This window comes from Pelodiscus sinensis, chromosome 1, assembly GCF_052426305.1.
Source record: "Pelodiscus sinensis isolate ZL-2025 chromosome 1, ASM5242630v1, whole genome shotgun sequence".
In the NCBI taxonomy this organism is placed as follows: domain Eukaryota; kingdom Metazoa; phylum Chordata; order Testudines; family Trionychidae; genus Pelodiscus; species Pelodiscus sinensis.
The window spans coordinates 104,157,305-104,180,904 of record NC_143052.1 but is presented as its reverse complement, the minus strand read 5'-3'; the positions used below and the strand labels follow the sequence as shown (position 1 = coordinate 104,180,904).

Below are 23,600 nucleotides of genomic sequence, written 5' to 3'. Positions count from 1 at the left end.
CGGGCGCCGGCTCCCTGCCCTGCGCGCCCCCGCACCGGCCGCTCCCCTCCCCCACCGCTCCATGCGAGGCCAGGCGGGTGACCCCGCAGCAGGCGCGCGGGGGTGGGGGAGCACTAGCAGCCCCTCCTCCACCCCCACGTCCGCGCTGCCACAACCGCCGTACAGTGACGTCAGCCACAGACGGGGAGGACCCCAAGATGGCAGCGTCCATAGAGTAGAGTGCGCGTGCGCGCGCGCTGCTAAATCAAGCTCGTGGGAGGAGGTGGGTCCAGGGAGCCGCCGCTCTATGGGTTCCCTGTGGCCGCCCGGAGCGATTAGCGGGGGACGCTTCCGGGGCAGAGGCGGCTGCATGAGGGCCCGGGCAGAGAGGTGAGGAGGGGAAAGCAGGGGGGGCAGGAGACCGCTTGCAAGGGGGGCTCCAGTGTGTGTGTGTGTGTGTGGGGGGCGAAGGGGGGGGCTGTGTGCTGTGGAGTAACTGGGAATGAGACATGTTGTTGTGTAGGGGGCTCCCGTGCTTGTTGGGTGGGATGGAGGAGACGCTTGTCTGCACGCTGTGGAGGATGCCAGATGTGCCCATGAGTGACCAGACTGCAAGTGTGAAAAATGGCAAGGGAGGGTAATAGGCACCTGTATAAAACAAAGTCCTTTCATATAAAATCCCAATGTCAGAGCATGCCATCTCTAACTGTAGCATACCTTAGTGGAGGCTAGGGATGTTAAAAATTCATGAGGTTAATCGACTATTCAATTAACTGATATTTATTTGTTATTTGCCTATTCTTTAGTCCAGTGGTCCCCAACACAGTGCCCGCGGGGCCATTTGTGTGTGCCCGCCAAGTGCTCGGGGCTGGCCTGGCCCCGGGCATGTGGTGCATGCATTGTGCCGGAACCGGCCCGGGCGCATGGTAAGCGCCGGCCCCGGGAGCACCACGAATTGGCCACTCGTGCTCCGGGTGCGTGGAGGGTGGAGGGCGCCGGGCACGCGGCGCTGGCCCCTGGCGCGCAGCGCTTAGGAGGAGCGCCGGCTTGGGCGCACAGCGCTTGGGGGAAGAGGGGGCGCCGGCCCCGGGTGCGTGGCATTTGGAGGGAGCGCCGGTGTGTGGCACTTGCAGGGGGGGCCCAGCCCCGGGAACACGGTGCTTGCGGGGGGGCCCCCGCCCCCGAGCACGCGGCTATGGGGGGGCCGCCCGCCCCAGGGCGTGCATGTGTCCCCGCTCTCTGGCGCCCGGCAGGCGAACGGTTACGCCCCCTGACGCCCGGCAGCCTCTAAAGGTTGGGGACCACTGCTTTAGTCCTTGGGGGTGAGGTCAGCAGCCAGAGCACTCTGGCCCCACTCCAGAGGAGCCCCCTGCCACTCCATGCTGCTGCCTCTTTATCAGAGGCAGCGGTGTTGGGTACCAAGCAGGAGCTGATCTGTGAGGGGAGACAGTTTAAAAACCAGCTCTCCTCACAGACCAGCTGACTGTCATCCTGCGCTGCTGCTTCTGATACAGAGGCAGCGCAGGGTGGCAGAAGTTCAGTCCAGCGGTTGGGGTTTGAGCTCCCGAACCAGGCATGAGCCAGAAGTGAGCTGGGCTGCCTACCTCCTAATACACTTTAAATGCAGAGCCATAGCAGGGGTAGCTGGGACTGAGCTGGGCTGCTGTCCAATCTGCTAAAAAATTTACTGGTTGGGGGGGAGGGGCAGGTAGAGGAAATGTGTATAGTCTATAGCATTAATGAATAAACTTTTGCTTATCAGTTAATTGACTACACTATTACATCCCTAGTGTAGGGGGTGAATTTAGTCCCCTTGTTCTATACAAGTGATTCCCACCCACATGGGATTTCCTAGTAGTTACTGCAGGCATTTGCAATTGGTGCTTGCTATGGCATCCATTAGGGCAAGGATGGGGAACTTAAAGCCCGGGGGCCGGATGTGGCCCTCATCTTGCCTGGATTTGGCCCCCAAAGCTCAGGGCTGTCCCATCCTCAGCATGGGGGAGCCCATGCTGGAGCTCCATCTCCATCTCTACCCTCTCCCTTGCGGGGCTGGAGCACCCAAAATCTACTAGCCTGGGTCCCACTAAACTCTGGTGTGTGAGGGGAATGTGGGGAGGGTCTTTCATCAGTCAGGGGCTGAGGATTTGAGGTCTTTTTTCATTTTTTGCTTCTCACTTGTGAGCAGCCCCCAACTGATGTTTTTGGGGGGGTCAGCAGCCCTTGACCAAAAAAAGGTTCCCCACAGCTGCATTAAGGTATTGAGAGTTCTGGATGCTGCAATATTAAAAATGTTTTGTTAATTTAAAAAAAAAATCTTGACTTTTTAAAATAAAACTAGTGGGGACATTTTTGTTACAATGTAGTATTGTAACCTAAACCTATTCTTCTTGTTTGGCAAAATCTAATCAATGCCTCCAACCTAGAATGCTAGTGTCCTTCCTCTTCATGGAAAGCACTTGAAAACAATGTAGTGTCCTTAAAATGGGTAGCAATGTAACATTAGAAATTAGTTCATATTTTATCAGAAGCTGTTGAAAGGAGAGAGGTGGTTATTGCTGTTGGGGATCACTTTTCTGCTTCTAGTCCTCTTGCATTGTTGCCTCTCTGAAGTTGCTGTGAAGTTAAAAATTATATTAATAAGGGAGAACTAATCCTGTGGCTTGCAAGTCTTTTTTAAAAAATTACTGTGGATGCCAGGGTGGAGCAAGGGGGAGAAGCAGTAGGGGAGGAGTTAGTAGGAGCAGAAGAGGGGGATAGCCGGGCATTCAACAAGAAAAGGAGTGGGAAGGACAGTGAAGGAGTGGGATATGGTCAGGGCAAACAACCTATCGAAAACAGAGTTCAGTGTTAATCTGCTAACTTTGTCTGATAACATCACTATCACCCAGAAGTGTATGCCAGCTTGGCTACTGTTGCTAGCTGCTTCTGCTGTGGAAGTCTCTTGCTCCCTAGGATGGCTCTATAGTAAATGCTATTACTTTTACTTTCCTTTACCGTATTTTGTGTTATGATATATTGAAGGAACATTATATTTAAGTGGAAATGAGCAGAAATGTCTTTGCATGCTCCTTGCTGGGTAGCAATGTTTGGTTTCTGATTAACTTATTTTGACATTAGATATTAGTAAAATGGTATTTTCCCTTGAATTGTTCATAATTCAGACTGTGTCCTACCCTCCACCCCAGTTTGACCTTAATAATGCTAAGAGATTAATAGTGGCTGATTAATTTGATTGCACTTACACATTTTGCTTGTTGGTTGAACTTGTTTTCCTTTCCTATTCTGTAGTGAAAATCAGAAGTAACTTCTAAAGAGGGAAAGGGAACAATTCCCAAGTCTGTTAGTGAGCAAAAATGGGAGAGACATAGGCCAGTATACCTGTCAGATATACAAAGAAGTTCAGAAGTATACCGAGGACTATAAAACAAGAGTTGAGCTATGTACAAATAAGAGAGAGAAGTGAAACCCTGCCCCTCCCCTGTTCCAGATATGCCAAATACTCACAAATTCAATTGAAACGAATGGGAGCTACAAGCATTCAAACCCTCTTAAAATCAGGCCAGCTCCTACTGAGCAAAAACTACAGTATCCTTTATCTTTCACTTACTATGTTCAGACTTTCCATCTGCTTCTCACAGAAATTCAGGTCACTGGAGGAAATCTGTTTGCATAGCTCTTCTGACATTTTGTGGGAGTTTTCAACTTTTACCTGTTTAATCTCTTGGGTATTCTTAGATTGGATAGGATTAGCTAAAGACTCTGACCATGGATTAAGCTATTAAGAATATCCAAATAGAGGCTATTAAATTAAAAGCCCATCACTAGTAGGAGTGTTAAAAACAGATAATTGTGTAATCACTGATATTTTCAGTGGTTACACACACCTGCAGTGTGGGGCAGCAGCCGGCTCTTTCGCTCCTGATACAGGGTGACAGCTGGCTCCCCAGGAGTGGGGTGGAAGCCTGGGTATAACCCTGGATGGTAACCAATAAGCCCAAGCTTAACTGTTCAAACCATTATACATTTACATCCCTAATCATTGGTCTGTTGTCTTTCACCTTCTGGGAGCTAAAAGTGGTTTAATCTCTCCTGGCACAATGTGAAAAGAAGACTGGAGAGGGTTAGTTGTGGAACAGTACAGTGCATTGGTATCTATGCAGGTGGTGGTCAAAGCAAAATAATAATAATCGAGTCTCCTGCTCCTTTTCAGGTATGACCTACAAATGCATATCTGTTTAGAAAGGGTCAGTGATTCAGGATGGCACTGTGATGTTCTCCAGTTGCGGGAGAACAATAGTCACTGTAGCATAGGAGAGGCTTAAGTTAACCATGGGCCACACATTGTAAAGTTATGATAAACTGAGTTGCTTGACTGCATTTGTTCCAGAGCTGCTCTGTTCTCCCCTAAGAATACTACTTTGCTTTAAAGCCTCTGATACTTTGCTTGCCCTCCTTTTGTGGTGGTTCTCATATTCTCTTTTGACCCAGAATACTTCTTTATGTGTGTGCTAGACTCACTTCTTCCCCTTGTTTCATCTAGCTATTTAGCACCTTATCAAACCTAAGGAGGTGATTATGTACCAGCTCCTCCACTATGTAGAAGCCCAGGTGGGGTAATATTACTTCAAGATAGTTTTATTAAAATGTTTCCAATTCATTTAATTAACTCTGCTTGGCTCTGTCCTCCTGATTGTTTCACTGTTGCTTTTATACATCTCTTTAATATTTTATGTTCCTCTCGACTCTGTTGTTGGTTTCTGGATGCCATTGTGAAGTGCTTTTAAAAGAGAACAAGTGCTTAAAGTCAATCTAGTGCTCATGAAAGAAGCTCTAGAGATTTAAAACATCCCTATTCACCAAACAGGCATGGTATGGGCAGCACAGGGGGGTTGAAGGTACAGGCAGTCCCCGGGTTACGTCAGTCCAACTTAAGTCAAACCCCTAGTTATGAACGGGGGGGGGAGGGCCGCTGTCGCCGCCTCTGGCGGCGCGGGGGGCGCTTCCCCCCAGCAGACCAGGGAGACGCGGAGCGGCTTTTCTCGCCGCGGAGGACGCGGGCGGCGGGACCGCCGAGACGCACCGCAGTCCCGCCGCCCGCGTCCTCCACGGCAAGAAAAGCCACTCCGCGTCTCCCTGGTCTGCTGGCAGGGGGCAGCTAGTGCGCCCCCCCCCCCCCCCCCCCAGCAGACCAGGCTTTTCTCACCGACGCCTGGGGTAAAGCAGCTGGGGGGGGCTGCTGGGTTGGTCCCACAGCGCCGAGGTGCGGCGCTGAGGGGACCTACCCGGCAGCGCCCCAGCTGCTCTGTCCCAGGCGTTCAGATTCAGCCGCTGTTGAAACTGATCAGCGGCTGATTCCAGGAAGCCCGGGGCAGAGCAGCTCTGCCTCGGGCTTCCTGTAGTCAGCCGCTGGTCAGTTTCAGCAGCGGCTGACTTGGGAACACCTGGTGCAGAGCAGCTGGGGTGCTGCCAGGTTGGTCCAGTAGCGCCGAGGAGCGGCGCTGCGGGACCAACCCAGCAGCACCCCGGCAGCTCTGCCCAGGCGTGTCCGATTCAGCCGCTGCTGGTCAGTTTCAACAGCGGCTGAATCTGGACGCCAGTTCCGATTTACATACAAATTCAACTTAAGAACAAACCTACGGTCCCTATCTTGTACGTAACCCGGGGACTGCCTGTATAACAGGATCATGGGAATCCAGAATGAAATTGTTCATTAACCCTGTAAGACATAGGAGCTTCAGGGGGTAGCCGAGTTAGTCTGTTACAGGAAAAAAAAACAGCAAGCAAATGGTCTGGTAGCACTGGTAGACCATTTGCTTGCTGGGTTTTTTTTTTTCCCCTGTAAAACATAAGTTGCTAAAATTTCACCACCAGGAATATTTCAAGCAAGGATTGTACCTCTGTGCCTCATACAATTCTTCCCCATTGCAGCTGACTGCACTAATATAGAAAAGCAGATCTAATTCTCTTCTATGTATGTTTTGTTTCTCTTTCTGTAGGATTGACAGCTATAAACTAGAGTATCAGAGGAGCAATATACTGATAAAGGCAAGACAAAAGGGTTCATCTTGTTCTTCTCTTCCTTCTCTCATTTGTCTCATCTTGTTTAGCTGCTTCTCCATTGATTCCCTGCAAGTAGAATGAAACTAATAGGGTTACCAACTTCATTAAGTCAACAGTAGCAGCTTAAGAATTATTCTGTAGGTAAGAACAAATTTAATTAGGAAGAAAGATGAGGAAAGAAATGGGGAGGGAAAAATGTGTAGAGAGGAAGAGATCTGAAGAAAAATGTCAAAAGAATCTTTTGGGTGGGAAGAGAGAATTGCTCTTGCTCTAGCAACAATGGCTAAGAGTTGATACTCTGAAAGCGTCTTATATTCTAAAGATACCATCTGGCTGCTTGAAGAAGCAGAGGTGAGGGACAAGCATCCTACTGTCTTTGGTTGGAGGGAAGTGTGCTAAAGAGTTGGAGGAGGGAGATGGGGAAGTGCTTCAAAGAAAAATGGAGATGTGAGAGAACTGGACAGAAAACATGGTTATGATGAAAACATGCATAAAATCCAAAGAGATGAGGATTGGGAGAAAAAAATGGAGGTATTAATTTCCTAATTGTATAGAAATCAATGGAAGTTAGGTGCCTAAAAGCGTTTTGAGGATGTTGGCCTGAGTCTCCATGCCATTTAATCCCTAGCTTCTCTGCAAAGACTACTAAATTAAGTGATGTCTCTATATTGTGAGATGTATACTAGAAAGTAAACTAATAGGGTTGACAAACCTTGTATGTGCTAAAAGTGGTACATAATGTGTATTATAGTTATGACAATGACATTGGCATCAGCTGTGTGGCAATGAGAAATGCAGCCTCAAGCATGCCCCTCATCCCATGTGAACTGCAAGTGTGATGTGAGGGTTGAAAACAGGATCATATTGGTAAATGCTTAGGATACTGGAACATCTCCAAGAGCTGGAGTATTTTCTCTTTCTTTTGTAGGAAAGTGTGTATGTGTGTGCGTGTCCATTCATTGCCTGAAGATGTCTGCTCTTTCCAATTATGCCTTGCGGATGGCCCGCTTGAGTGCCCGGATATTTGGAGAAGTTGTCAGGCCAACAGACAGTAAGTCCATGAAAGTAGTGAAGCTGTTCAGTGAGCAGCCTCTTGCCAAACGGAAGGAGGTCTACGATTGGTATCCCCCTCACAACACCTACTTCGCGCTAATGAAGAAACTCCGCTTCTTTGGCCTCTACAGGTAATGTGTGTAATGGGGATGGGGGAGGGATGGACTGGGCAACAAGGACTTGTGGATTTTCTTACGTTTGTGTTAAAACAGCAGCAGAAATACTAAAATGACGCCATTCAGAAGATAGCCGCTCTGCATAGAAGAAGCAGGGTTTTTTGGTTTTTTTGCTGTTTGGTGTGGGAAGACTAAAGTAAAATGAGGCTTGGTTGGTTGTTCTCTTGCACTTTGCCTTTTCTGGGCAAAAGATTGTAGACCAATGGGAGTAGTTAAGTAATTGCGTGTAAAGATGGGACATGCTTCTTCTAGCTCTTTGGGGTAGGGGCCTTAACTCTTAAGTCAGGCGTGGGGAACCTAAGGCCTGGGGGCTGGATGCGGCCCCTGGCTTGTCTGGATCTGGCCCCTGAGGCTGAGTGCTCCTCCCACATCATTGGGGAACCTGTGCTGGTACTCCAGCCTCCCTCCACTCTTTGTGGGGCTGAAACACTCCGAATCTACTGGCCTGGGCCCTGCTAGGCGCCGATGTGCGAGGGGACCATGGGAAGTGTCTTTCTCCTTCTCAGTCAGGAGCCATGTTATTGAGGGTGCAACGATGGGTTTTACGTTTTTTGCTTCTCTCATTTGATTTTTTTTCTTGCGGTTCAGTGGCCCCCAACCCAAAAAAGGTTCCCCACTCCTGCTTCAAGAAGTCATTGCTTTGCAAATCTGATGAATGATGGGTATGAAGTCTGACTGCAGGTCAGAAGTTAAAGCAGTAATTGGGCTGTTCTTTCAAGGAGCTGCAAAAGATAGATAGCATATTAACACACCAATATCCTGCTTCTGACTACTTCAGCACCTATCCTTGAAATTTAGGAGAGAGGCCTTCAGTGGTGATTGGTAGTTCTTCACGTTTTAAAAAACTAGGTCACCTTCAAACCATCGGAAGTGAAAGAAAATTGTTTTCCAAATATAGGAGGACAAAATTGACTAGAAACATTTATATTCAAGCTGCTAAATAAGTATTACAATTTTGAATAAGAAAACACTGAATTGATTACTTGTAGATGTTTTTTGAGGAAATTAAATGCAGCCCTTGCTTTGGCCAAGTGGCATGGAATTTGTAGGAGCTTCTTTAATAGTTAGGCTTTGTTTCTATTGTTTAGTACGGTATAGTGACCATACAGGCATTTCCTGCATGTATCCTAGAGTAGGGGTTTCTCAAACTGCGGGGACAGGACCTGTCAGGGTTGCGAGGTTACTACATGGAGATCATGAGCTGTCAACCCCATCCCAAATCCCACTTTGCCTACAACATTTATAATGGTTTTAAACATATATTAAAAAGTGTTTGATAACCACTATCATAAAGTACCCTCCACTTGGCACAAAAAGCCAAACTGTAACCATGCACTGTAAGTGTCATGTTTTTTATGTATGCTCAGTGCTCAGGTGTGCTACTCAGAAACAAATGTGGCCGGCAGTAGATGTTAGATACGGATAGGCGGAGATCGAGGAGATCTAAGAATCATTCATATACTTTTTGGAAGTATTAAACATATCAGTGTACCAGTCTTAGACAAGTTTCAGGTGCTGCTACCCATTTTCCACTACTAAGTTACATTTGGATGGAAGGTGAATTGCAATTTATTCAAAGGGTTCTTCAAGATGTATTTTTCCTGTCCTTTCAATCCCCACTCCTGTTCATTTTTTGGACTGTTTTTTACAGCACCTAGCATGGCATCCTGCATCATGACTGGGACTCCTAGACACTATGATAATACAGATAAATAATAAAGATCCCACTGATATAGGTTCCTCCAGAACCCATCAGTGAAATCAATTGAGACAAAGCCAGATATAACTATAGCCCACCCTGCCTCTCTTCTCAAGAGCTAATGACCCTAACTTGAGTCTGTATGGCATTACAACATATGAACTGTACTTCTGAGCTAGCTTGGAGAGGGGAAATTCTGATTTTCATCTCTTGTTCACTTTTTTTATTCCCATTTTAGCAGAATGGATCAGTAAATACATTGTAAGAAATATATACCTTTTATGAGCAACAAATGAATCTTGTTAATTCCATAAATACCAAAGCAAGTCTTTCAAATTATTCTGTGTTTGCAGTAATTTTGCTAACAGTAAATGTACTGAGATTCAATATAGGCTTAATTCTCTAACACATCTCAATAACCATCAGACTTGCCTAGGAATAAATATGGCTCTGGGGGCTGGAGAGCACTGGATAAACAACAGGACTGCAAGCCAGGAGATATGCATATTGTTTCTTTTTCCCTCACTTACTTGCTGTGACTCTGAACAAGTCCTTTCCCCGTAAGTCTTAGTTTCCCGCACCTTTGAAAGTGGAATAACATGTCCTCCCTCACATGTTGGTGATAAGCTTAATTCCTTAAGTACTTGGAGATTTTTAAACAGAAGGTGTTGCTGTAGTGCAAAATATCATGTTTTTGTTGGTGGTGGTTTGTTTGATTCCTGAAGTAAAATACATTAGGATGGGGTGGGGTACCTCAGGCCTGGGGGCTGGATGTGGCCCTTGGCTTGCCTGGATCCAGGCCCCAAGGCTCAGCTCCCCCCCTCCCCAAGTATTGGGGAGCCTGCGCTGGTGCTCCAGTCCTCCTGTTGCCCACCCATGGGACTGAAGCACACAGAATCTACTGGGCTGCAGCCCTCTAGACTAAGGTATGTAAGGGAAGTGTCTTTCTCCTCATTTGGGGGCCACAGTGAGGGTTTTTTCCCCTCTTCTCACTTGTGTATGGCCCCCAACTGATTTTTTCCATGGATCAGTGTTCTCCCCCCCCCCCCAAAAAAAAAAAGGTTCCCTACCTCTGCATTAGGATAATGTACATGATGTATGTTTACTTCAGGTCTCATTCTGTTTTGTGTACATCTCCCCATTCTTGAAAGTGGGAATCTTCCATTCTCAGTGGGACATATTGGCCACTGGAACCCCCCAGTGTATTTTTGTTCTTTTGGAAAGAGTTAAATTTAACCTTCTTCCCTCTCTTTTCTCCAACTAGAGATGAACATCAAGATTTTAAGGAAGAGATGAGACGACTGAAGAAGCTCCGTGGTAAAGGAAAGCCCAAGAAAGGAGAAGGAAAGAGAGCTACCAAGAAGAAATAATGCTACTTTGGAAATTCAATAGACTACTTTGGAAATGTCAGAGCAAAAGCAACCCTAGTCCTTTGTTCCCAGCCAGGAGGTGGCTTTGTATGCAGCTGAGTTAATAGCTGCAAGGGAAGGGGCATAAGCAGTCTCCTGGTTATTAAACTCTGACTTGAACTCTGTTTTAACTAGGTCTCTCTGAGCGCTCAAGAGTTGGAGGGATGATTTTTTTCACCAGTAACTGTATGTATGGAAATAATTCAGTATGTACCAGCACCCATGGTGGTGATGATTTTGGGGTTTGTTGCTATGCCTTTCTACCTGAGTCCGTAATAAAAAAAAACTGGACTACATATTTGCCATAAACTTCTGCTGCTTTCAGTACTTGTTTCTTTGGCTTTTTACTTTTGCCAAATACTGTATGTATTACCTTCTTTCATTCATTAAGTACATTGTATCTGCTTATATTGATCCCCTTGCTGTTTGATTCAACTTGGTAAGAATTATGCCTTCTGCTACTATGTAGCTGGGAAGATCAATTTATACCAGCCCTGCCCTTTACCTAGTTGGTTGCTTTCATTTAATGATAGAAAAGTTAATTTGCATTATGCACTAAAGGGCACTTTTTGGTCCTCTCCCTGCCCACAGCAGGCTCATTGTAGTGTGTGTAATTAAATCTACAGATGATAGAAATTGTGGTGTGAGGATTCTAAATGGCTTCCAAGTTCTGGACCCTACCAATGAATTCCTCTGTTAGATATATTTTACTTCAAAAGGAGATCAGACAAGCTGTTTGTCTGTAAACACATTGTATGTATTATTAGAAGACTTACCTAGTCTTGCCCTGGTCCAGCCCGGGGTGGGCTCTGCACCCTGACTGTTGGCTTTTCCTTGAATTAGGTGGTGCCAGACAGGGGGGAGGAAAGGGGTGTGCCCCAGTAACCAGCTTTTCCCTAGGGGCGGGGGCCATGCATCCCAGCCACCATTGCCTCCTGGACCTGGGAGGACCATGCAGGCTGCCCACCCATACTCCCCAGTCTAGCCTGGGGTGTTGGCTGCTGCTGGCCAGTGGCTTCCTGTGGGGGCACTGGCTCCCACCCATGGTCATTCCACAATATAATTCCCTTCTATCAGACCCCTCCCTTTGTTTCTCATAAAATGGAATCAGCTTCCAGGCACATCCCATTGTCTTGGCATAATCAAACCCTGACCTTGCTTTAAGTTAGGATAAGAGGAAGCTGTATACCAAATTTGGTGGTCCTTGCACTTACCTTTTAGGAGGAGTTCTTGAACAAACAGTTACAGATGGACAAAATGTATATAGATTCTGTGAAGAAATCAACTCTTCGTTGGTATTGGGAGCACCTTTATTGGTAGGTAATATGGATAATGCTGTTTTAACTAAGTCTGAGTACTCAGGTTTTGGGGAATTTTTTTTTTTTATGAGTGACTTGGGAATTCTGCAGCATTATCCAAATTAGCAACTATGTGTCTCGTTACCCTTCTTTTGTCTTTTCCTGCCTATTCTTTCCCTTCATGTTGGTGTAGCAACAGAAGATACATCCACATCTGTTTCTCCTGCTCCCTGTGTTTTAAGTGTATATTTATGGCTCTCTTCCCACTTGAGATGCAGATGTCTTCTCATCCAAGCCTTTAGGCACAGCTCTCTCCCTTTCCTCACACAATGCACTGCTAGCAGTACTCCCTTGCTGCCTTCATGGATGTGGTAAGTGAATTAACTTGGCCCTCCTCTGCTAAAAGGCTTGTGTGCCTGATGGGAAGTATGCACTACAGAGCAAGCCTTCAAACTCCAGAGGCGCTGACTAAAATAACACCTGCAAAACCTGGAACATACATAGGGAAGAGTTTGCCCCCTGTGATGGATTTTACATTGTGTGTATCTATATTACATGCATTTGAGAATGGGGATAACTTGATAGGTATGCTCCAGCTGGAGATGCCCAATAGAAATTGGTGTGAGGGTTTGTATATTCAAAGTCATATTAGGGTTGCAATTTTATATTTCCAATCCTATTTAAAGATATAGTTTCTGCAGTGTACCATCTATTCCTTGTGCAGCTCTAGTGTTCTGTATTACTGTACATGAGGTTTTATGTGTATCTTCTGTTCATTCTTATTTTATGGTGTCTTCCCGGGCATGCAATAATCAACTAGTTTTTTCTCACAGTATCTGTATGTATTTTTATCGTGTTGAAGTACAGTGTGTGTGTGGGGGGGGGTCAGAGACTTTTTTCTAGACATTTGAGCATTTAAAGTCTCAACTGATATTACATAATTTCTTCCTAGTCATACAGCAATATAAAAACGAGCACTTATTTCAGGCTCTTGCTATCTTTGGCAAATGTCTAAAAAAAAATGTTATTTCCAGTACTTACATGCAAATGACCGCTACCCTCCCCTTAATCAGTCCCCAACCCCACTCCCTGCAGGGCAGTGAGAAGAAATGTATTTTGCAGCATGCCCTGAATAATAAACTGCAGGCTATGAACTGAGGCTGCAGGGCAGTGTGTTTCAAAGGCACTGGTTTCCACCAGTAATCATGTACCTGCCACCCCATCTCTTATCCTAAAAGAGGCTTTATCTGTCTGAAATATTTATATGGTTCCCTTTATTGTTGTATCAAAGCACTTCTATGTATAATATACTTATCCTTATAATGCCCCTGTTTAGTAGGGGAGTGTGACTTTTAGGGATGTGAAAGTGTAACTGTGTACATGGTTAATCGTTGAGCCTAGGCTCCATGATTAATCTTCACAGTTACACACTGCAGTGCGGGGGGAGAAGGGGCAGATAAGAGCTGATACGTGCGGGGAGCCCTATGTTCTTCCCCTCCCCCTACACTGCTACCTCTGTATCAGACAACAGTGCAGGGAAAGGGGAGCAGGTAGGAGCCAACTGCCCTTTGTATGTAACTGCTGCAGTTTTCAGTGGTTACATGGTTACTTAAACACATTTTAACATCTCTAGTGACTATCCTTATTTTACAAAAGGAGAGCTGAGAGAAATTCTAAGGCTGGGGTGGGGAACTTAAGGCTGGGGGGCCAGATACAGCCCCCGCCTTGCCTGTATCTGGTCCCTGAGGCTCCGGACCCCTCACCCAGCATAGGGGAGCCCATGCTGATGCTCCAGCCTCACCCCACCATTGCGGAGCTAAAGCGCACAAAATCTACTCAGCTGGGTCTCTCAAGGTGAGGGGAATATGGGGAGTGTCTTTTTTCTTCTCAGTCAGGGACCATGTAAGTGAGGGGTTGTTTTTTTTATTTTTGGTTTTGTTTTGGTTTTTTGCTTCTCACTTGTGTGTGGCCCTCTCTTCCCCTCTCTCCCCCCCCCCCCCACTGATTTTTCTGTGGGACAGCAGCCTGTGACCCAAATAAAGTTCCCTACCCTGTTCTAAGGGTACCACTACACAGCAATAAGAGACCAATAGCTCAGCTATAGCTGACCCAGACTTACAAACCAAAAAATCGCAGTATAGATGTTTGGGCCCAGGCTTGAACTAGGGCTCTGCAACCCTGTGACTGGATGGGTCGCAAAAGCCATTGCAATGTTTAGGCCTGTAGCCACACAGTGAGAGCACATCTACACAACAGGCATAAACTAGAAATAAGCTACACAACTTGAGCTATACTAATTGCATAGCTTAAGTCGAAATAGCTTATTTCAACTTTTGGACTGTCTACACAGCAGTTATTTGGAGATAGAGCACTCTTCCCCCGACTTCCCTTACTCCTTGTACAATGAGGGTTACAGGAGTCAGAGTAAGCAGTTCTTCAGTTTGACATTATGCCAAAATAACTGCTTGTGTGTAGACGTAGACTATATTGTTTTGGAGTAACATATTTTATACTGAAAAAATGCTGCTGTGTAGACCTAGCCTGAAGCACAGTCAGCTGAACCAGGGGCTGAGACTGGCTGCTGCAAGTTTTTATTACAATGTGCTGCTCCTTCATATAACCCCCTTTTAGACTTCAGATCTAGAATTGTGTTTATAGTGAAATTACCTTACTTTGATAGTTTGGTGAGATGCAAGCTGAATGCACCTGAAATAATGTTACAACTATGCTCCAACTCTTGATGGTGACAAACTCTGTTAATTGACCTTTAAATAAGTAACTGAGGGCCAAGTGTCTGCTTTAGACTAGTCTGTAACCTTGATAAGCCTGTTCAGGAATCTTGAACAATATACTCCTAAAGGGTAATAGCGGGGACCATCAAATTCGGTATACAGCTTCCTCTTATAACTTAAAGCAACATAAGGGTTTGGTTGTGCCAGGAGAATGGGATGTTTCTGGAATGAGATTACTTATCATAAAATCATATAGAAAAGACTCACCAAATCAAGTACAGTCGTCAAAACTCACATAACAGTGACTATAAGAGATTGAACCAAGATCAGCCAGAAAAATAGGATGCACCTGTAATGGGATTGCTTCTCGATAAACCTTATAGAAAAGAGAGAAAGTAGAGAAATGTGGAGTAATGCAGGGAGAAGAAGGGAGGTCTGTACTGCCCCACCCCACTGGTGTTCGGGGTGGGGCCTGGCCAGGGCTTCCCCTTCCTCCCTCCCCATCCCGATCCAGTGCTGGGGCTGAGGGCTGGGGGAAAGGAGTTGGGAGATGAAGGGCCACTTACCTGACCAGTGGCCAGCAAGGTGGTGAGTCCTGTCCCCAGCTAGCCACTCTCTTTCTGATGCAGCTGCCCCCAGTGATGACTGTGCAGTATCACGTCCCTCCGATCAGTCCCCTCCCTTTCCATATTATGGGAAACAATTGAATTCCAGGCACATGCTATTTTTCTGCCACAACCAAACTCTGATTTCACTTTCCGTTAGGCTAAGAGGAAGCTACAAACCAAAGCTGGTGGTCCTAGATGTTACCATTTCAGAGTTCTTGAACAAACAGACTCACTACACTGAACTCTTATTTTGAAATAAGCTATTCCGGAAGAAATACTCCAAAATAGCTTATTTTGAAATAGCACATCTACACTGCAGGAAGCCTGTAAATTAGTCCAAAATAGACTTCCCTACTGTGGATGTGCTACCTCGATTTAGAGCCCCAGGAAGCACCAGAGAGTAGTTACTTTGAATGGCCCTGGGGAGGAGCTATTTTAAAATAGCAGCAGTGGAGCATCCACACTAGTGCTCTTCCAAAATAGCTATTTTGGAGTAGGCATTATTCCTCATGCAATGAGGTTTACAGAAGTTGGAATAAGCCATCCATTATTTCAAATTTATTTTGAAATAACAGAATTGCTGTTGTGAGGGGGTCACTCACCACCGTAGCGGGGGTCCGTCATCTGTCCCCGGAATCAGTCCATTCCGCCCGCACAGGCCTCCGCTCACGTGGCATTTCCCCTCTGGAATCTTCTAGTCGCGTTGCTCTCTTCGCCACACTGCCCTCCGGCAGTGCCCAAGCCACTCGCTCTGAGCCCCCCTTCCGGGGGACTGGTGTCTCTCCGGTAGGCCTCACCGTAGGCCTAGCAGGCTGGCCGGGGGGCTGTCCGAGCACCCTGGCCCAGCCTGACTCTCTAGCCCTGCCCTAGCTCCAGAGAGCGTCCTGCTCCCTCGGCAGCCAGGCTCACACTCTTGCCGCAGGCCTAGCAGGCTGGCCGATTGGCTGTCCAAGCGTCCTGGCCCAGCCTGTCTCTCTAGCCCTGCCCTAGCTCCAGAGAGCGTCCTGCTCCCTCAGCAGCCAGGCTCACAGCCTTGCCGCAGGCCTAGCAGGCTGGCCGATTGGCTGTCCAAGCGTCCTGGCCCAGCCTGTCTCTCTAGCCCTGCCCTAGCTCCAGAGAGCGTCCTGTTCCCTCGGCAGCCAGGCTCACAGCCTTGCCGCAGGCCTAGCAGGCTGGCCGATTGGCTGTCCAAGCGTCCTGGCCCAGCCTGTCTCTCTAGCCCTGCCCTAGCTCCAGAGAGCGTCCTGCTCCCTCAGCAGCCAGGCTCACACTGCCTGGGCTGAAGCAGCCCCGCCCTTTTATAGCCCCCAGCTGGGCCTTAATTGGCCAATGCCGCCCAGCTGGGCTGAACTCCCCGGGCCTGCTCCAGGCTGGGGTTTGGCTCTTAAGGGGCCAGTACAGGGCAGCTGCCCTGTTATACAGTGTAGACACTTGCATTATAACACTGCTGTATAGGCACACCCTTACAGACCCTCTAAAATATATAGAAAGATAAGATTAAGTTTAAAATCATTCACCCTAGTATAATGTATTGTACTACCTTGAGTGCAGAATTGGCTGGCTAGTGATCCGGGATGTGTCCCCAGTTCTATCAATGAGTTGTTTATTCTTAGCCTCATTGTGCCTCAGTTTCCACATTTATAAATCAGAATAATATTTATCTACCTCACAAAGGTGTTATGAGGTTAAGATGCTATCTGCACTGGTGGAGTATGTCCCACATCAAAACAAAGGTAAGTTCCTACTTGTGCAAATAACAGTTTTGCCTGTCTACACTAGGGCCTGCACTTGTACGGCTATGCAGTGGCTCGTGGTAAGTGTAATTGGGACAAATCCACAATGTACAATGAAATATATACTTCAGAACCTGAATTCACAGGGACTTTTTTAATGCAAGAGTTTGATGATGCCAAAAACACTTCAAACAAGCTGTATGGAGCTTTGCATTCACTGTTGTGCTTTTGGTGTTAGTGATGTACCACCCTTCCAGTAACTCCCTCTGGAGTTAGCTGGCAAATGGGGGGGGGGGAAGTTGATGGTTTTTTTTCAAACACTTTTGTTTTAAATGGTAAATTTATCTGCAACTTTTAAGTATCAACACACATTCCCTGAGTGATTTCAGTTAAGACAGTTTTGCATATGTTTTTAATGCACACAAATGTGGAGGAATGTCACTTTTAGCTCCTGGAATTCTATTCCTTTCGGTAGTCATTGGACACTTCTTGCACAGCTGTTGGATTGGAGCTCTCCAAGCAGCACAGCTTATCAGCGAACATCTTGGAGGCCTTGAGTTCCCTGCTAAAAAAATATGCTTTAGCAAAAATTTAAAAATCCTCCAGGCAGCTAATAGTTGTAAGCTATCCCAATTTGAAAACACAGCCCCCTCTTTTTTTATCATGAGATAAATAAAGCAAGATCAAAACCAAGCAAATGTTGACTCTCGCCTAATTTATCTTGTGGTAAAACTAAAGCCTCATCTTTTCTGTGTTTTATTAAAACACAGTTAATTAAAAAACAAGAATTAGGAAGAATAGAGAGGGGAGTAATGTAAAACACATTGTTTATATAATATATGTAGTTTTTACATTAGGCAAGAATTAGACTAGATAGGTACATCTTGGGTCAGAGCCTTAAAACTGACATTGCTGGGCCAGTTCAGCTTGGCAGAGGAAAGGCATAAAGAATGGACAGACTGATATCTTATTTCTTGCCCTCTTCAATGCCCTTCTGGGTTAAAAAAGGAGTAAAATTATTAGTCCTGAAAGGCTTAATTTATAATCATAGATTAAAAAGAGCCATGTAGCTCAAATGCGGTTAAATGCTAGCTAAATAGAGACATAATTGTTTGCAAATATTTGAAGCTTATAAACACCAAGGCAGCTGGGGGATTGTTTAGAATTGTCCAACGAGCTATAAATAGGACTAATGGATTGCTGGTTCTCCTGCCACTGCTGAAATATAGTGCTCTACCAGTACTAACTGTTTAACGAAATTGAGAAGGATAATTTAGGAGGAACAGGAGGGAAAACTTTCTAAGATGGTTATGTAGTGGACTTGTGGATTGGGCTCCTGAGAGAAGTCAATTACATCTGAGCTGTTCATTCAAAACTAGACTGAACAAAGGTTTGTAAAGTATAGAAACAAGTCTACATCGGGGGAAGGTAGGAAAGAATAGACTAAGCTAGGGATTTTCAAAATTGGGTTGCAGACCCACTTAGGTAAGCTGCTAGCAGGCCACAAGATGCTTTGTTCATCTAAGTGTTCATAAGCACATAGCCTTGCAACTCCCATAGGCTGTGGTTCACTGTTTCCAGCCAAGGGGAGCTGTGGGAAGTGGTGTGGGCGGGGCCATAACTTTCCACAGCTTCCCTTGGCTGGAAATGATGAACCTATGGATGTCAAAGTATCTCACAGCCTGCCAGTGGCTTACCCGGCCAGTCCCATGACCCAACTTTGAAAACCCCTGGACTAGCTAACCTTATAGGTCTTTTCCATCTCTAGTTGCTATGTATCTATGAAAACATACCTCTCAAAGAGATAAAGAAGGGTGGGGGTGTAATATCTATTATGGCGTTTTGTCTAAATCTGAAAGTTCTTTACTTCAATCCACTGCTCTTGAAAGCAATTGTAAATATTTGATAGAGTTCAGTGAGAATGTCCCGTTCTGCTGTTATTTGTTTTATGGTCTTTTTCAGTAAATAGGCCTGTTAGCAGTCAGAGGCAGAATGCATTCAATCTGGAAAAACGTAAGAAACTTGACCCAGCATCAACACTTTTTGACAGCAATGTTCTATTGCAATAAAGGTACATGTAAACATATAAGGAGCCTACTGTTTCATTACAACTCTTGCCTGGATACAGATTCATAGGGTTGCTCTCAGGTCAGGATTTCAGAAGTGGGAGCCTTAAGTTAGGCTTTATATTCAAGCATCTAAAGAAGTGGCCTGATTTTTTTTAATGCTGATCCCTTATCACCTATTGACATCACTGTACACGGACTAAACTCCAGATTTATAAAGGGATGTAGACACCTAAACCTGAGCTTTATGTGCAGCTGTGATCCACTCACTTTCAGATGCTGACATTCTGCAAGTGCCCAGACTCATCTTGGCCCCTAAATGGTCACTGTAAAAGCTCCCTAGGTGCTTAAGTTTCTGCCTCCAGCCATTTGTAGAATGCCTCACTCTGTGAATCTGCATGACTGTCCCCCATCCCACCTAAGTCACAGTGTGATCCATGAACTAGGGGAAGATAAGTGTTTTTCCATCTTATCTCATTGGTGAAGCCTGAGCTGGTAAGTGTGCTCAGACTCTGCCTACTGGTGTGAGTCCTATTCAAAATTGAGGAGGAGGCAGTGTCTCCCTTATGACTTCTAGCTCATTGGCTAGAGGAGGACTCACCCCATATGTGAGAGACTCAGGTTCAATTCCTCCCTCTGGCTCCTGGGGAAGGAGGATTTGAACATAGGTCTCCTACCTCTCTTGAGTGTCCTTATACCGCTGAGCTGATATTTTCTCCAGATCAGGTTTTCCATTGCAGACCCACTCACACTAATACAGACTCAGTGGAGCAGGGGGAGTTGGATCCTGGCTCTCTCCCTTCCCAGCTGGATTCCCTAATCACCAGGCTATAGAGTAATTCTTTCACTCTCTGGCTGGCCCAATGACTATTTACTTGAGGTTTTTAATCCAACATGGAACAGCATCAATAGGAGTGATTTTCCCAAATCCCCGTCAGAAGCCCTGAGCCTCCAATGGTTAGTGCAGCCTCCTGAGAGGTGGTAAGAACAGAACATAAGAACAGCCATACTGGGTCAGACCAAAGGTCCTTCTAGCCCAGTAACCTGTCTGCCGACAGCGGCCAGCACCAGGTGCCCCAGAGAGGGTAGACTGAAGACAATGATCAAGCGATTTGTCTCCTGCCATCTCTCTCCAGCCTCTGACAAACAGAGGCCAAGGACATCATTTTATCCCCTGGCTAATAGCCTTTATGGACCTAATCTCCATGAAATTATCTAGCTTCTCTTTAAACTCTATTATAGTCCTAGCCTTCACAGCCTCCTCTGGCAAGGAGTTCCACAGGTTGACTACACGCTGTGTGAAGAACTTTCTTTTATTAGTTTTAAACCTGCTACCCATTAATTTCATTTGGTGTCCTCTAGTTCTTCTATTTAGGGAACTAATAAATATCTTTTCTTTATTGGCCCTGTCCACACCACTCATGATTTTATAGACCTCTATCATATCCCCCCTCAGTCTCCTCTTTTCTAAACTGAAAAGTCCCAGTCGCTTTAACCTCTCCTCATATGGGACCCGTTCCAAACCCCTAATCATTTTAGTTGCCCTTTTCTGAACCCTTTCCAAGGCCAAAATATCTTTTTTGAGGTGAGGAGACCACATCTGTACACAGTATTCAAGATGTGGGCGTACCATAGTTTTATACAGGGGTAGTAAGATATTCTGGGTCTTATTTTCTATCCCTTTCCTAATAATTCCTAACATCCTATTTGCCTTTTTGACCGCAAATAGAGGTAAACACCTCTAACTCTTCTCACAGACACAAGGAAGTATTGAACCTGGGTCTACTCTATCTTAGATGACTGCTCACACCACTGGACTCCAGATTATATACCTCCTCCAATTTTTACTGCCATTTTGTGTAGCATTAATTGCCTCTTTCAACCTTTCTCACAAGAAATGGCTCGGCCAGTTGACTGCACAAGAGGGTACTCTGTGGTAGAGCACAAGTACACATTGCCCTTTTTCAACCCAAGTGACTAGTCAACGTTTAGGGCCCATGGGGTGTTCCACGTGGGAATAGAAATGGATGGAGTCTAATATTTTTGATGCTATTGTTTATTTAAAATCCTGCTTATCCAAATGCAGGAGGAAGCAAAACCAAGGGATAGCTTTTTCAGCTTACAGCCACAAGCCTCTTTAGCCAGCACCAGACCTCAAAGTTCTCTCTGGGCTTCTCCCAAGGTCATGCTGTGCTTATAGGCTCCTGCTTAGTTTTTTACCTCTGCCTCTCAGTGTCTTCCAGTTTCTTGTCTGTTTGCCTGTCTAGATTTTTTCCATACCTGCAGACACCCAATTCTCAGAGGAACCCTCTGTCCATATAGGGCTAGTTTCTGGGCAGACTCCATTAAGCCTTGTTTTAGCTCTGGCCCCTTAGCTGCCCTTTACAGCAATCTTCAGTGAACTGTACATTCACACATGAGTTTCAACCATATTTTAATTAAACCCATAACAAGGTTTAACCTAGCCCATAGCACTGAGGTAGATATCTCCCTGCAGCCCTAACTTAGGTACCTAACACTGAGGGCAGGAGAGAGATTGGCTAAGGACACATCCCTCTTGCTAGCATCTCCCATTGGCTAGCTCAGGCAGCTTCCCCACCTAGCATACTAACTTTGTGGATCATCTTTTAAGATGTCTATCTACCTGTTCATTGTATAGGGAGCCTAAGCATCTAACTCAGGTTTTGTGAATTCAAGTGTTGTTCCAGCAATTTTTCTAGGCACCAAAATTTTAGGTGTTGCAACCCCTAAATCCCTTTGTGAAGCAGGGCCTAAATAAATACTTAGGGCTTCAAGTTTGCAGTCCTTGGAGAATCTTTGTGTACCTAGTTCAGCATAGGCTAATGCATATTAGGTTCCAATTTGGCAAAGCATGTAAGCAAATGCTCAATTTTAAGCATTTAGCGAAAAGGGATCAACTTATACATGTTGAAGTACTCTGCTGGAATGGGGACTTATTTTGTTTCAGCAGTTTGAACCATAGATTACATTTTTAAAGGCATTACAAAGACTAGGCATAAAAGACAAAACAGAGATGGGGTATACCTGAATGGATATTTCTTCACCTAAGTGAACTACTTACCAAAAAAGGCATAAGTGGTCTTGGGAAATAAGGCACCATTCTTTAAAGGCAGTCATTGAATTACATGTTGCTAATGTCAACTGAAAAAGTAAACATCACACTGAAGACTGCTTAAATAATTAATGGTATACAAACCAACCACTAAGAAGGTCACCTTTAAGACTGCCATAGTTCCCTAACTAAAACAGGGACATTGGATGGATTGGTAATGGGCCATAGAGCCTTTTCCTGGTGCCACAACAAACCCAGCTTGGGTCAATAATGACAAAAATATATTAGCCTCTAAGGGCTATTCAGCAATTCCCATGAAGGTAGTTGTTGTTTTCAGCAGGCTAGTGTTCCTGTCAATAACCATGATCACAAGTGGCGTCAGAGAAAGACTAAAGGCTGAATCCAAATGGAGATTGATCTAGCCTATTACCCAAAAAGTGGTTCTTCCAGGTTAGGACTGAAGTGCAGCATGGGGAAGCTCATGTTGCTGCTGCCTGTCTGTTTGGTGCCTATTTTTATTATTATTGATACTACAGTAGCACTAAGGAGCCACAGTCATGGATCAAGATCAGTGTTCCTTGTAAGCTGGGCACTTGTGCGGCCGCTCAGGAGAGATTCAAATGGCATCCAGCTGATTATCAGTGTGCCCACAGCTAAGTTTTTTTTTTTCTACTGGTGGTGCACATTTGCACTTGCCTCTGTGCACATAACACAATTTATTCTGCACATGGATGGAAAGGATTAGATTGATCAGGAGGACTCCATTCTGCTAAGCACTTTACAAACTCAGCACAAAAAACCAGTTGCTTCCCCACCTTTGCCCTGAAGAGCTTACAATCAAAATAGGCACTTTGATAACACTTATACTCTGGGCTCAACAATTAACGTAATCTACCTGCCCGTGGTGAGTAGATTTTAGCCCAGCGTGGCTGCGCAGTTTGGTCAACACATGCGCAGTGTGCAGTAGCGCGCGGCTGGTGAGCGAGGCTCGTCGCCGCTTGGCGAGCCCTGATTATACTAATTATAAGACAAGAGACAATGGATGGACTTCAGTCTAAAACTGCTCACAAACCCTAGATTCACACTTTTAAAAAATGAATAAAAAAATAATATTAACCAAAAGCATGAGAATCTTGTAGTTAGTGTTGACACTACTGGAAAGCAGCACTTCATTGCCTTCTGGCTTGTTTCTGCTCTTAGCCACTCTGTTTATATATTGTGTAATTTTTCAAAGCACTCCTCTGTTCCCTGGTATTGACTCAGTCCCAGGTATTCTCTCTGTATTGTGTCAAAATCAAACTTCTAGTTAAGTCCAACATGTCATCATGCAAAAACTCTCCATAGAATAAACCATAAACCATAATGCCTTCTGGGTGCAGATGAATATTAGAAATTGACAAAAGCTGTAATTCGTTTATAGAAACAGAAATAAAACATAGATCTAAGATGGAGCCCTGAAGAACTTTCCCTGTAGGGAGTATCTGAGAGTTGTGTTCATTTACTGAAATCAACTGTTGTTTTTTGTAGGGAGAAGTCATATTAAATTAAAACAGGAATACCCATGTCCAGAGGCTTTGAGTGTAACTGATGGCTCCAAGCAACCCACAGCATGAAAAGCCTTTGAGAGACCATAGAACATTGCACCAGAAATTTTGCCTTTGGCTTATTGCAACCTAAGCATTCCTCGTAGAAATGATAATACAGTATTTCA

General features: G+C 45.3%; 2 protein-coding genes across 3 annotated transcripts in view; both read left to right on the top strand.

Annotated features, from left to right (window-relative positions):
- BRAF (B-Raf proto-oncogene, serine/threonine kinase) overlaps window positions 1–23,600 on the top strand; it is a 568,039-nt gene that overhangs the window by 407,700 nt on the left and 136,739 nt on the right. The gene's annotated exons all lie outside the window — the stretch shown is intronic.
- MRPS33 (mitochondrial ribosomal protein S33) lies at window positions 213–10,675 on the top strand. Of its 2 annotated transcripts, XM_075939861.2 has the most exons (4): window positions 265–369; window positions 5,979–6,027; window positions 6,971–7,226; window positions 10,235–10,675. In XM_075939861.2, exons 3-4 carry the CDS (start codon window positions 7,012–7,014, stop codon window positions 10,338–10,340), a joined length of 321 nt encoding a protein of 106 aa, XP_075795976.1. In that variant the 5' UTR covers window positions 265–369; window positions 5,979–6,027; window positions 6,971–7,011; the 3' UTR covers window positions 10,341–10,675. The 2 variants fall into 2 exon arrangements, with proteins under 2 accessions (XP_075795966.1, XP_075795976.1); XM_075939851.2 differs by lacking the exon at window positions 5,979–6,027 and having other exon boundaries at window positions 213–369.

Bases quoted from the DNA above. Each gene is read 5' to 3' on its own strand.
- MRPS33 (XM_075939851.2), top strand. From the start codon at position 7,012: ATGTCTGCTCTTTCCAATTATGCCTTGCGGATGGCCCGCTTGAGTGCC. The intron at 7,227-10,234 runs GTAATGTGTGTA...TTCTCCAACTAG, and splicing joins CGCTTCTTTGGCCTCTACAG to AGATGAACATCAAGATTTTA.